The sequence below is a fragment of the Mustelus asterias genome, chromosome 7 (genome assembly GCF_964213995.1).
Source record: "Mustelus asterias chromosome 7, sMusAst1.hap1.1, whole genome shotgun sequence".
NCBI classification, from domain to species: Eukaryota; Metazoa; Chordata; class Chondrichthyes; order Carcharhiniformes; family Triakidae; genus Mustelus; species Mustelus asterias.
The window spans coordinates 31246519-31260235 of NC_135807.1; the positions used below are offsets into that span (position 1 = coordinate 31246519).

Here is a 13717-nt window from a genome sequence, read left to right on the forward strand (position 1 = left end):
AAATTAGTTTAAACCCCCCTGAAGAGCCGTATCAAATTTCCCTCCCTAGACTAGACATGAACGTGCAGAAAAAGTACATAAGCTCATTGGAACAGTCAAAAGCAACTGTCAAGGAGCTTACAAGGCATTTAAAACTCAGGCTCTAATTATTTCGGAGGTGGGAAATGAGTAAAGTCTGGAGTATTTAAAAATTATTGCTTGCTATTCCACTCATTGATACAAGTCTGAGGACTATCATGTCTGGATTATTTCTGCATGATTAATTAAGTGCTGGAAAGAGTGCAGAGGAGATTTACCAGGATGCTGCCTGGTTTGGAGGGTAGGTCTTATGAGGAAAGGTTGAGGGAGCTAGGGCTGTTCTCTCTGGAGCGGAGGAGGCTGAGGGGAGACTTAATAGAGGTTTATAAAATGATGAAGGGGATAGATAGAGTGAACGTTCAAAGACTATTTCCTCGGGTGGATGGAGCTATTACAAGGGGGCATAACTATAGGGTTCGTGGTGGGAGATACAGGAAGGATATCAGAGGTAGGTTCTTTACGCAGAGAGTGGTTGGGGTGTGGAATGGACTGCCTGCAGTGATAGTGGAGTCAGACACTTTAGGAACATTTAAGCGGTTATTGGATAGGCACATGGAGCACACCAGGATGATAGGGAGTGGGATAGCTTGATCTTGGTTTCAGATAAAGCTCGGCACAACATCGTGGGCCGAAGGGCCTGTTCTGTGCTGTACTGTTCTATGTTCACAACCATTCATTCATACAGTAGGGTGTCTACCATTTGACATCTACAAGTGGTTATAGGCTCTGAATTGGCCTAATATAAAAGCAAAACACTGCAGATGCTGGAATCTGAAACAAAAACACAATGCTGGAAAATATCAGCAGGTTTGACAGCATCTGTGGAGAGAGAATAGAGCCAATATTGCAAGACAGGATAATCCTTTGTCAGAGCTGAAGACAAGATTTATACTGTTGGTGGGGGGGACTGTAGTTGATAGGAATGGCATAGGCAAAAATACAAAGGGAACGTAAATGGAACTAAGAGCGTCCATTTAAGAGATCAGAACAAAGGTGCAGAGTATAGGAATGTGGCAGTTGGCCCTTGTGGGGAGGGGGACTTCAATGTTTGTTTTCATAAGGGATTATGTAGTTGAATGAAGTGTTTGTTATAAGTCTTTAATTAGTAAGTGGTTCATTAGAGTGAAGTCTGGAATTGTAATCGGTGTGGATACTGTATCAAAGTGGACATTTGGATTTCCAGAGCACATTGCAGTCCATTACATGGGAGTCAGTTTGCACCTGGAGTTGTGTGAATAGTCAAAAGATATATATGATTAGATGCTTGTCACAAAGATACAGGAAATCTTCCAGATGTGATGGTGTAAGGGACTAGGGTGAAAGCAGAATTGACGGAACTTAGTAAAATAAGGTTGGTTGTGTTGGAGAAATTAATGGGACTAAAAGTTGAAAGTCCCCCTGATCTGCTATTAAACATCCAGAGTGTTAAAAGAGGTTGCTATAGAGATAGTGAATGGATTGGTGATCATCTTCCCAAATTCTAGATTTTGGAAGGGTTTCTGAAGATTGGAATGTAGCAAATGTCATCCCACTATTTAAGAAGGGACAGAGAAAACCAGGAACTACAATATGTTAGCCTTTAGTGGTAGGAAAAATGCTGAATGTGACAAATAGACACTTGGACAATCATCACCTGATTTGGGCATATTCAGCATGGATTTACAAATGGGAAGTCATGTTTGATGAACTTGCTGGAGTTTGGTTTGAAGATGTGGGGATGAATATAATGTGGAAAAATGTGAGATCTGTTTTGGTAGATGGGACAGATGTGCAGAGTGTTTTGCACTAAGGAACCTGGATGGCTTTGTCCAGAAATCACCTGAAGGCTAGCATGCAATTGCAGCAAGCTATTAGGAACTCTAATGGAAAGCCCTTATTGCAAGAGGATTTGAGTGCTGGAGTAGTGAGGTCTTGCTTAGGAGCTTGGTTAGATTGCATCTGGAGTACTGTGTGCAGTTTTAGTTCACTTGTTTCAAAAGGATATTTATTGCCGTAGAGGGAATGCAACAAAGGTTCACTGGACATGTTCCGGGCAAGACAGGGCTGTCTTATGAAGAGATATTGGACAAAGTGGGCATGTATTCTTCTGAGTTTCAAAGAATGAGAGGTTATGTAATTGAAACCTACAAAATACTTGTGTTTCTTTCTCTTTGGGGCACAATTTCAAAATAAAGGGGATGCCACGAAGGACCAAGATGAGGAGAAATTTCTTTTCATAAGCTCAGTCATTATGTATGTTTAAAGCCAAGATTCTTAGATTACTGATGAACAATAATGTAAAGGGTTATGGGGATAGTGTGTGTAAAAAGCATTGAAATGCTAATTAGTCATGAGCATATTAAGTGGCGGAGCAGGCTCAACAGGCTAAATGGCCTACTCGTGTTTCTTTTCTTGTTGGCTGAGGAGATTTGGCAAGTATTGTGAAAGAATTTGCCTGTTGCTCTTTGAATAATGCCGTTGGATCTTTTGCAATCACCTAAGCGGGAAGGTGAGGTCTTGGTTTAACAATTTTTTTTCTGATGGCAGTACTTGGGCAGTATTGCACTGATTGTCAGCCTGGATGATGTACCCAAATCTCTGGAATGGTGCTTGAAAACTGAGCCAGTACGTAACATTTTGGATGCAAATCTTTTCGGCATAAGTGGGGTTTTCTGAACCTACAGTATATATTAAACCCATGTTTCTAGTGTGCTGTGTGATCAATGAAACATCCGAGTGACATTTGATAACTAGTAATATACCATAGAATACAATCGAGACTCTGTACAGGTCTTAAAGTTGATATTAGGAGTATACTACTGCCAGTGATCAAAACTGGTATGAGATGTAAAAGTATTGTGCTTTTTTTTAACCAAGAAACTTTCTCAGCCATTCGTTCTGGGTGATCCCATTAATTAACAACTTCAGTAGAATGTATATGAATTTTCTGTCTGTATTGGTTGCAATTGAAATAGAATATCTTCCTGATTTTGAATATTTGTGAAATACTTGCAGAGACTAAAAGTTTTTTGAGATTGTGACTTTAGGGAAAAATCTGCAAACTTCTGCATCATTGGAAATGGTCACTGAACAAAATTTATAATTTGCTTCATTGATCCCTGCTCTGTTCTGCTGCTTCCACGCTACCAGCTTGTTCCTCATATTTCCTAAAGGGACTTAATCATGCTGGGATAAAATGTACAGAGAAACAGTTTGTTCAAACCAATCTATGCCAGCATTTTGGCTCTTTTGAGCCTCCTCTCATCTTTCCTCCTCCATTCTTATTGACAAAACTCCCTCCTCCTATGCTTATTTAGCCTCCCTTTGAATGCATCTATGTTGTTTCGCATCAACCACACTCCTGTGGTTGTGAATTCCATGTCCTCGGGTAAAGTTTCTTTCTAGTTTTATTCGTGCCAACAAATGGGAAGACACTATTCTAACAAACACATATATAATTTTAAAGACATCCAAACAATTACCCTTGAGCTTATTTTTGAGATCCAGCCATTGTTCCTTTGCTAATCTCAGGCTTACAAGGATAACAGTATAAATTTTGCACCTTTTTCTGTGTCTCTATATCTTTTGGTATAATATGGGTACTAGGAAAATAGACACCTCGAGCCCCTCCAAAAACTGGTTTATTGAACTGTTGGTGTGGGGATGATCATTTTGAAATGTTTTCAGCATCCAATGCAAAGGGTAGGCATACCATCACCTACTTGATTTCTTCTGCCCAGCTATAAGGCTCTAATAAAAATTGAAGCTGGCTACTAATAATGGATGTCATGGCTGAATGGGAGGTCGGGGGGAGTTGTACACTTGAGTATTTGTAAAAGCATGGGGGGGTGGGGTAAGAAAAATGGGGTTTCCTTATGCCAGATCTACTTTATGCTACGATTTATTGTTGTATTCAGCCTATGTAAATGGGCCAGCTTTTCCCACCATGAGTGATGCTGATTTCCTGATGTGCTGGAGTTGCGAATCAACTATTAGCCCTTTATAAGCAGGACCAACATATGTGCTCCCTTCAGCACCCACTCATTTCTGCCAGCAATATGGCTGCAAGAAGAGCTGTCCCAAGGTTCCTAGACACAGACATGGACTGGATGCTGTGGAGGTGAGGGCCAGCCTATTGTGTCGAGTGCCACACTGGGCATGATAAGACCAGCACCTCCAGCAGGTATGGACCTACTGTAGCACTGCGTGGCAGGCCCCTAATGTTCCGCTGCTGGCTCATGTGGTGTTGGATCTCTCACCACTACCTATCTGCCTCGGTAGCAGTCAGCAGGGATGAAATGAGCTGGCCTGGCTCGAGACCAAAATTCATAATCAATTTGTGAGGAGATGGAAAGGAAAGAGCAAGATTGTGACCCAGCATGAGGTTGACTAGCCCATACCAATCCTGCCACCCAGCACAGGCTTGAGAAGCTTCTGCTTGCACCTATGGCCCCTCGTAATTTTCTGTGGTCTGGCTAATCCCTCCATCAGCTAATGGAACACATCATTTTCTGGTGAAAATGGACACCCCTCTGTGACCCATTGGTTGCAAGCTCCCTGGTCCTGCCTGTGATTGCCTCCTTTGATAGGGGGTTCAGGTGCTCTCTTGGCAAAGAAGGTTGCCAGGTGCATGGGCAGCCACGGTATGACTTGACATCAAGACTAAGATCAAATAGATTTTTTTTCTCCTGGGTTTCCAATGGGAGTATCCTCCAGGAGGGACCCTTGTCTCTTCTTGTCTGAGCTGGCAGCTGTTTGTGGTGCAGATGTTAATTCTGTGCAGGCATATGGCTCCTCCTGAAGAAACTGAACTGGTGCCAAGATTTTTGTTACTTGGGAGATAGGTGTGTGCCTTTGTTGGAATCTTTGCAGCATAGTGATATAGCCACTGTTTAAAATGTGAGTCTTGTTATAAAGCTGTTGTGGTCTCTAGGAATGGTCCAAGATTATTGTTATAGTGGGATAAAGGTGAAGGCAGAAGCGTGCATTGTGTCGACTGATCATATCAACAGTAAAGTCTTTGTGACATGGGCTGTCTGCCAACACAGCTTTCAGCTGCTACTGGTGCATTTGATCCTTGTGTCTCGTAACCTCAGCTAAGTCCATCCCTCATCTGCTGTGGGACTGTCAATTTAAGGGAGTTGAAACGGGTGTGCTAACAGCTTGGGGCTCAGTCACACCTGAAAGGGAAAGAGGCATAGTGAAACGGACTTCCTGTAGGGAAAGGAGTTTGGAGATATGTGCCAAGACAAAGGATGTCTTTGAAATCCAATTAACTCAGCAGAGACACAGATTTCCCATTCTTAGTTGCATTACCTACCACTGGGTTGTGGAATCCTGAGTGACCTACCAAGTGAGAGTTTTAACAACACCAGGTTAAAGTCCAACCGGTTTATTTGGTAGCAAATGCCTACAAAGAACATTGGGGAACTTCAGGCATTCTGATGTCAGCACCCTTTTTTTTGCCTGAAAGAAGTATGAATGAAATCAAATGTAAACAAGTAATAGGTATGAGCACAGGGTGGCATGGTGATTAGCACTGCTGCCTCACCGTGCTAGGGACCCAGGTTAAATTTCCACTGCACATTCTTCCCGTGTCTGCGTGGGTTTCCTGTTGGTGCACTGGTTTCCTCCCACAGTCTGAAAGACATGCTGGTTAGGTGCATTGGCCATGCTAAATTCTCCCTCCTGTACCTGAACAGGCATGGAGTGTGGCGACTAGGGGATTTTTACAGTAACTTCAATGCAGTGTTAATGTAAGCCTATTTGTGACACTCAGAAATAAACTTAAATCAAATGTAAATAAGTCTAGCTATGTCTAGACATATATTAATCTAGTAATTAGTTCACTGATTTAAAATTTATATAAGTCCTACCCGTTGTCATTTTTTAATGGGAAAAATAATGCCACAATGCTGATTCTCATATATCAGGCTTGCTTTTTTTCTCTCTCTCCTTTTTTTTCTCCTTTTTTTTTTCTCTCTCTTTTATATATACACACATTTGCATCCCTCTCTGAGGCTTGACCGCTGCCCAGCTTCTGGCCAATTAGTCTCCTGCCTCACCTTGGTCTCAACTCTGGGCTTTTCTGCCCAGTGAGATTACGCAAGACCTATTGGAGTACTGGATGCTGACTAGTCTGACCAGATCTATGCTCCGATGTCTTGCCCTGGCCCATTTGATTACTTTAATTTTTTGTGCGTATTGAACCATTTACCAGTCACGTGATGGCCACCGAAGCTCCATGGACTCTGATTTGCCACATCAGGCCCCAGACAACATGTTGCATTTTAAACAATGCTAGTATATTTGGGGTGAGGCTTCCATTTTGAACTTGTGACACATTATAGACCACCTACAAGCCATCTCCATTTTCCAACCATGGCCTGATCTTTAATTTGGCCTGAAGGGAAATGAGGCTTTTCTGTGCTTTCTACTAAAATTAGCTGCAGGATATGTTTTAAAAATGCATTTTCAACAGGTTTCCTATGCCACTAAAAGATTGATTTGAAAACAGTTGGGAATTGAATGTTAAGACCGACGGGGGTAAGGGGAAATTTGACATCATGGGATAGGTTTGTCAATATTGACCATGTATAGGTAAACCAATTGGATCTTGGGTGGGTGGAAACTCCTGTTCATCTGGCCCTTCTCACTACCTGTTGGGTTTCCCAAGGCCCATTGGTCCCAGCCTTGTGATGTACAAATAAAAAAAAATTAAAAGACTGTAATACCAGTCTAACTTTTAATGACCAACTTGGTGTGAATTGGTCTCTTTTATACCCGCCCCCACCTCTCCCATTTTAAAAACAGGAAGTGGCTGACTTGGGGTCAATTTGGATAATTCCCATTTTTTGCCGAGATATTTGAGGAAGAACACTCTCTCCAATTCATTTCATCTTGTCTTTCCAAATTGCAGTTCTATTTATCTTTTTTTATTTCGATGAATCCAAATGCCAGGCTAGTTATCCAAGAATATGATTTGTTCCAATTATTAACTGCCTTCTCTAAGCAACAACAAATTCTCCTGCATTATTAACAATCACCTTGAAAGCAAACTTGCCTTGTTTACTTTGAGTAACATTCGGCCTTCATGTAACTTGATCCTTGTTTTGCTGCTATAACATCTAAGTATCTTTGCATATTGCCTGTTTCCCACCATTAGAGAGGGTGCATTTTCCAAAGCACCCTTTAACACAAATTGCATCTGGTCACTTGAGGCTAATGTAAAAACTGAGATGAACACGGATTTGCCTGATGCTTATACAAAAGGTCAGAATTTTGCAGTGCCTCCCCCATTCACTCTGCTGGTTTCCCACCGTGGAGGCGGCTCATCATCAGCTGCCAGCATGATCTTCTGACCCACTAAAGTCGATGGCAATTTACACATTCCTCACCCTTGTGGTGATCAATATCAGCTGGACTAGAAGATGCCCTGCCAGCAGGAGGGGCTGAAGAATTTTGCTGTAAGAGCTTACTTCAGTAATCGGCAATGTGACTACTCATTGTGTTTACAAGGTGGGTTAACTTTAGAATCCGAAATAGAAACATAGCAAAACTACAGCACAAAACAGGCCCTTTTGCCCCACAAGTTGTGTCGAACATATCTCTACCTTTTAGGCCTACCTATAACCCTCCATCCTATTAAGTCCCATGTACTCATCCAGGAGTCTCTTAAAAGACCCTATTGAGTTTGCCTCCACCACCACTGACGGCAGCCGATTCCACTCGCCCACCACCCTCTTGTGAAAAACTTCCCCCTAACATTTCCCCTGTACCTACCCCCCAGCACCTTAAACCTGTGTCCTCTCGTAGCAGCCATTTCCAACCTGGGAAAAAGCCTCTGAGAGTCCACCTGATCTATGCCTCTCAACATCTTGTATACCTCTATTAGGTCTCCTCTCATCCTACGTCTCTCCAAGGAGAAGAGACCAAGCTCCCTCAGCCTATCCTCATAAGGCATGCCACTCGATCCAGGCAACATCCTTGTAAATCTCCTCTGCATCCTTTCAATCTTTTCCACATCCTTCCTGTAATGAGGCGACCAGAACTGAGCACAGTACTCCAAGTGGGGTCTGACGCTGGATTATTTTTAGGTGAAATAAGCCATTGTGCATTATCTCAGTATTTCCGCGGTACATTATGTTGAGAATTCTTAAAAGAAAAATTACTCCAACGTTTAACTGAGTTTGTACATTCGTTTGCTCCGCACCGCTTAAATAACTGCAATGTGAATAGCAGCTAGGCATGAAAATAAAGTACACTCCCTAAAATTCAAATTATGTGCTATCATGGGGTTCCCATTTGATTTCACTAGTGAAGGCTGCCACTGTCCATGATATCAGTTGTTGTCGAAACAAAGTTGGAACTCTTGTATTTTTCACCACAGTTCTGGTTTGCTAATTCTACTAAACTGGAGAGCATGGTAAACAAAGGAAGGAATTGATGGGTTGACAGTTTGGTGGAATGGGTGTACATAGTAGCTTTGAATAAAACGTAGCATATCCATGACCTTGTTTTTTTTGATGAATCAACAGTAACTATATCCACTCACATTTTGGGTAAAGTATCTTGAAGCACAAAGGATCACATCTGACTTCCTATTGTTTCTTTCTCCTAACTGTAGTTTAGACATGTGTATTAATTCAGGAATACGACAAACATTTATTTGAAATTGTCAGCTCTTCTTGAAATGGGGGCATGGGACCTTAAAACATCCACCTGAGCAGCCAGATAGAGCCTTTTAAAGTCAAGTGGATGAGAATATAGGAGGCATGGTTAGTAAGTTTGCAGATGACACCAAGATTGGTGGCATAGTGGACAGTGAAGAAAGTTATCTCCGATTGCAACGGGATCTTGATCAATTGGGCAGTGGGCTGACAAATGGCAGATGGAGTTTAATTTAGATAACTGCGAGGTGATGCATTTTGGTAGATTAACTAAGTCCTGCTCTGGTTCAATGTTAGGGCATGGGGAGAGTTACAGAACAGAGATCTAGGGGAACATGTTCATAGCTCCTTGAAAGTGGTGTCACAGGTGGACAGAGTGGTGAAAAAGGCATTCGGCATGCTTGGTTTCATTGGTCAGAGCATTGAATACAGGAGTTGGGACATCTTGTTGAAGTTGTACAAGACATTGGTACGGCCACACTTGGAATACTGTGTGCAATTCTGGTCACCCTATTATAGAAAAGATATTATTAAACTAGAAAGAGTGCAGAAAGGATTTACTAGAATGCTACCAGGACTTGATGGATTGAGTTATAAGGAGAGGCTGGAAAGACTGGGACTTTTTCTCTGGACCATAGGAGGTTTAGGGGTGATCTTATAGAGGTCTATAAAATGAGGGGCACCGATCAGCTAGATAGTCAATATTTTTTCCCAAAGATAGGGGAGTCTAAAACTAGAGGGCATAGGTTTAAGGGGAGAGATACAAAAGTGTCCAGAGGGGCAATTTTTTCATAGGGTGGTGAGTGTCTGGAACAAGCTGCCAAAGGTAGTAGTAGAGATGGGTACAATTTTGTCTTTTTAAAAAGCATTTAGATGGTGACATGGGTATAGAGGGATATGGGCCAAATGCGGGCAATTGGGATTAGCTTGGGAGTTTTTAAAAAAAAAAGGCGGCATGGACAAGTTGGGCCGATGGGGCTGTTTCCATGCTGTGAACCTCTATGACTCTCCTCGAGAGTCAACCATGTTTTTTTTTGTGCTCAAGCCCTGGAAGCACAACCTTGTGACTCAAAAGTGAACCACAACCGCAAACTGGTACAATCTCAGCCAGAGGAGTTATCCCCAGTGTCCTGGACAATAGAATGAAGGGTTACTTGATTCCACACTAAAAATTAGTTCTCTGGTGACTGAGGAGTTGAATGCATGACCTACAACCTCGGTCATAGGTGGGTGGGTGCCCAGGTTCACATTCGTTCACTGTTGACGCTTGACTTCAGCTTGCTCTCAACAATAAAACTTGTGTTTGGCGCCTTCCCCTCCAGTTCAAGCAGTCTTGGGCCAGGGGTTCCCAGGTGTCAGTGGGGATGTTGCACTTTTTAAGGAGACTTTAAGGGTGTTATTGAAGCATTTGCCTTGCCCTCAAAGGGATCACTTGCTGTGTTGAAGCTCCAGTGTATAGCACTTGTTTCAGAAGTCTCGTGTTTGGCATGTGGATGATTTGGATTAGCTCTGCTGGGCAGGCCACGTGTGGTCAATGCTTTGATGCTGGAGATGTTCACCTGAACGAGAACGCTGACCAAGGTGCACTGATCCTGACAATGAATTAGCATCCAAAGGTTTTGAGGTGCCTGCTATATATACATAGTTCACATCTCTGAGCCATATAGAAGAGATTGGGCATCTCAATGCTCTGGATCTGAGCTTGATGCTGGGTCTCAGGTCCTGGTCTTGAACATTCTTCCTCCTCTGATGACTGAACTGTGTCATTAATGTCTGCCCTTGTTGACAGTAGGCTCCAAAGGTATGGAATATTGTCCAAGGCCTCATCGGGGATTGTTATAACCAGGGAAATCTAGCTAGAGTTAAAATTCTGGCATTTGTGCAGCTTTTATGGCTCTTCAGACGCCTGGGTTAATGTAACAATCAAAGCAGTGTTCAGGGGAAGTGTTCATGAGCCCCTGCTATTACAATTGCCATTGGAATTAACATCTGTGTCCCTTTTACCTTCCCTCATGCTCCACCATATTGTCCCTGCCCAAGTTGTTCAGTGCAAATAAAGTACACCCTTTTCATTGCATACAGCTGTAAATTTGAATCCAATTAACTGAAGTTCATATTCCAGCACTTAGCTAGTACCTCCACAGCCTTATTTTAGTAAACTATTCCATAGCACTAAAATCCTTTTTGGTGTTGGTTATTACAGTTATGCTATGTGCGTAGGCTTTAGGAGAAATAAATAATACAGTTAACACATCAGGTCCTCGACTAACCAACTTTCCTCAGCCCATATTTATGGTGTGTAATCAAGTAGTTCATCAACTAAATGTTCTTGGTTTTCGCAAAATGCAATGCAACAGAAGAAATTTTTGTATTTATTCTTAACAATTGGTTCTCATAAACCACTGGTCAGCTAATCCAAAATACAAGTCACTGATGCGCAAGACCATATAATAAAACAGGTTAGACAGAAGCCTCATTATCACTTGAGTTGCATCGCACAACTAGATAAAAACAAAATGCTGCTGATCCTAGAATCTGAAACGAGCTCTGACGAAAGGTTATCCAGAGTTGAAACATTGGCTCTATTCTCTCTCCACAGATGCTGTCAGACCTGCTGAGATTTTCCAGCATTTTCTGTTTTTGTATCATGCAGTTTACACAAGATTTATGTTACTTTTTACAATGTACAGCTGCAAGATTGGATTTTGAACACCTGGGACTGAAAGCAGAGGAACTGGTTAAATGTGGGAGATTGAACTTTCGTCCCATTAATTGTGACATTTTAAAGTGGGTTGGATAGAACCCCTGGGTGGTCTGCGGGGTCTTTAGCTATGCCTAAGTGAAATAAATTGCAATGTGTTTTTAATTTAATACATATACAATGGTGATTTTTCCTTGGCTACCTGAGGGGAATTTAATCAGGAGTAAAAATGTTTTCTTATTCCTAATTTAATAATTGTCATTCTTGTGGTTAATCCTTTTTGTGATATTCATTTTTGTTTTTATCATAGTTACCCTACAAAGTGCAAGATGTCTCTACGAGAGATCCAACTTGCTGAAGTCCGACAGCTACTAGTGGACAATTCGGGGTTCTCTGAGGTGAGCAGACCAGTGGTTTGATGTAGTTTATTTTGAGTATTTGGGGGAATTCAGCATAATGGTAATGTTACTGGACTAATAACCTGGAAGCCCAGCTAATGCTCAGGTTCAAATTCCACCATGGCAGTTGGTGAAATTTTAAATTCAATTAATGCATTATAAAGCTAATCTTAGTAATGGTGACCATGACAACTACCAGCAAACAAAAGTTTTTTTTAAAAAAAGCTATCCTGTTCACTATTTTCCTTTTTTTTGGGGGGGGGGGGGGAATAAGTTATTTCATCCTTGTCTGGCCTAAGTGATTCCAGATCCACAAACATTTTTTAGTTGACTCTTAACTGGCCTAGCAAGCCTCTCATTCCAAGGGCAGTTAGGGATGGGCAACAAATACTGCCCATGTCAGTGTACATCCTATGAAAGTAGAGGGGGAAAAAAAGGCTTGTATTTGATTAAAACTATAATAAAAAAATTCAATATGGTGTGCAGTTGAATTCCTCTTTTTTTTTTGAAGCTGATGAACATAACAATTTAAGACACTGAGGGGGCGATCTTGCCAAAAACATTCTAAGTGCCAAACAAGCATGAAAACGGGAGAGAATTGCACCCATTTCTTCGGCAAGCTCTCCAACACAATCTTATGCCACTCAGTGCAAAATAAAAAAGGAAAATGTGATTCACACCAGTAGGGGGAGTGGGCAGAGTCTATTCTGGTTGGAAAGCCAGCTGCTGACAGCTAGAGGGTGCATGCACCGATCTCCCACTGTTCTGTGTACGTAAAACAGCGATCTGGCATCCCTGGCTGATTCCCTGATTAGAGTACACAACACCCCACCCCATGGGCAGTGATTTTGCCAGCTTCACTGTGCCGGTAGTATTGCGAGAGGTACGAAGCCGGTTTCCCGTCTCTCTCAATCTTAACCAGTTACTGGCTCGCCACGCCGACTGACTGGAGGGACAAGCCGGTAAGATTGCCCCCCACGTGTTCTTTTAGGAAGGACCTAAAGAAAGAGTTAAGAAGAGCCAGGAGGGGACATGAGAAGTCTTTGGCAAGTAGGATCAAGAAAAACCCTAAAGCTTTCCATAGGTATGTCAGGAGTAAAAGAATGACTAGGGTAAGATTAGGGCCAGTCAAGGACAGTAGTGGGAAGTTGTGTGTGGAGTCTGAAGAGATAGGAAAGGCACTAAATGAATATTCATCGGTATTCACACAGGACAGGGACAGTGTTGTCGAGGGGAGTACTGAGATGCAGGCTGTTGGACTGGACGGGATTGAGGTTCATAAGGAGGAGGAGGTGTTAACAATTCTGGAAAGGGTAAAAATAGATAAGTCCCCTGGGCTGGATGGGATTTATCCTAGGATTCTCTGGGAGGCTAGAGGAGATTGCAGAGCCTTTGGCTTTGATCTTTGTGTCGTCATTGTCTACAGGAACAGTGCCAGAAGACTGGAGGATAGCAAATGTTGTCCCCTTGTTCAAGAAGGGGAGTAGGGACAACCCTGGTAATTATAGACTGGTGAGCCTACTTCTGTTGTGGGCAAAGTTTTGGAAAGGATTATAAGAGATAGGATTTATAATCACCTAGAAAGGAATAATTTGATTAGGGATAGTCAGCACAGTTTTGTGAAGGGTAGGTCGTGCCTCACAAACCTTACTGAGTTCTTTGAGGTGGTGACCAAAGAGGTGGATGAGGGTAAAGCGGTTGATGTGGTGTATATGGATTTCAGCAAAGCGTTTGATAACGTTCCCCATGGTAAGCTATTACAGAAAATACGGACACATGGGATTGAGGGTGATTTAGTGGTTTGGATCAGGAATTGGCTAGCTGTAAGGAAACAGCTAGCCAATTCTGATGGTTGATGGGAAATATTCCTCCTGGAGTTCAGTTACTAGTGG

The 13717-nt window shown here is 42.3% G+C and overlaps 1 protein-coding gene across 2 annotated transcripts in view; it reads left to right on the plus strand.

The window, feature by feature from the left end:
- LOC144495608 (protein NDRG1-like) overlaps positions 1-13717 on the plus strand; it is a 73661-nt gene that overhangs the window by 17125 nt on the left and 42819 nt on the right. For both annotated transcript variants that reach the window (XM_078215805.1, XM_078215806.1), the window contains exon 2: positions 11738-11825. In XM_078215805.1, coding sequence (XP_078071931.1) covers positions 11757-11825 — 69 coding nt within the window. In that variant the 5' untranslated portion in view covers positions 11738-11756. The remainder of the gene's footprint in view (positions 1-11737; positions 11826-13717) is intronic.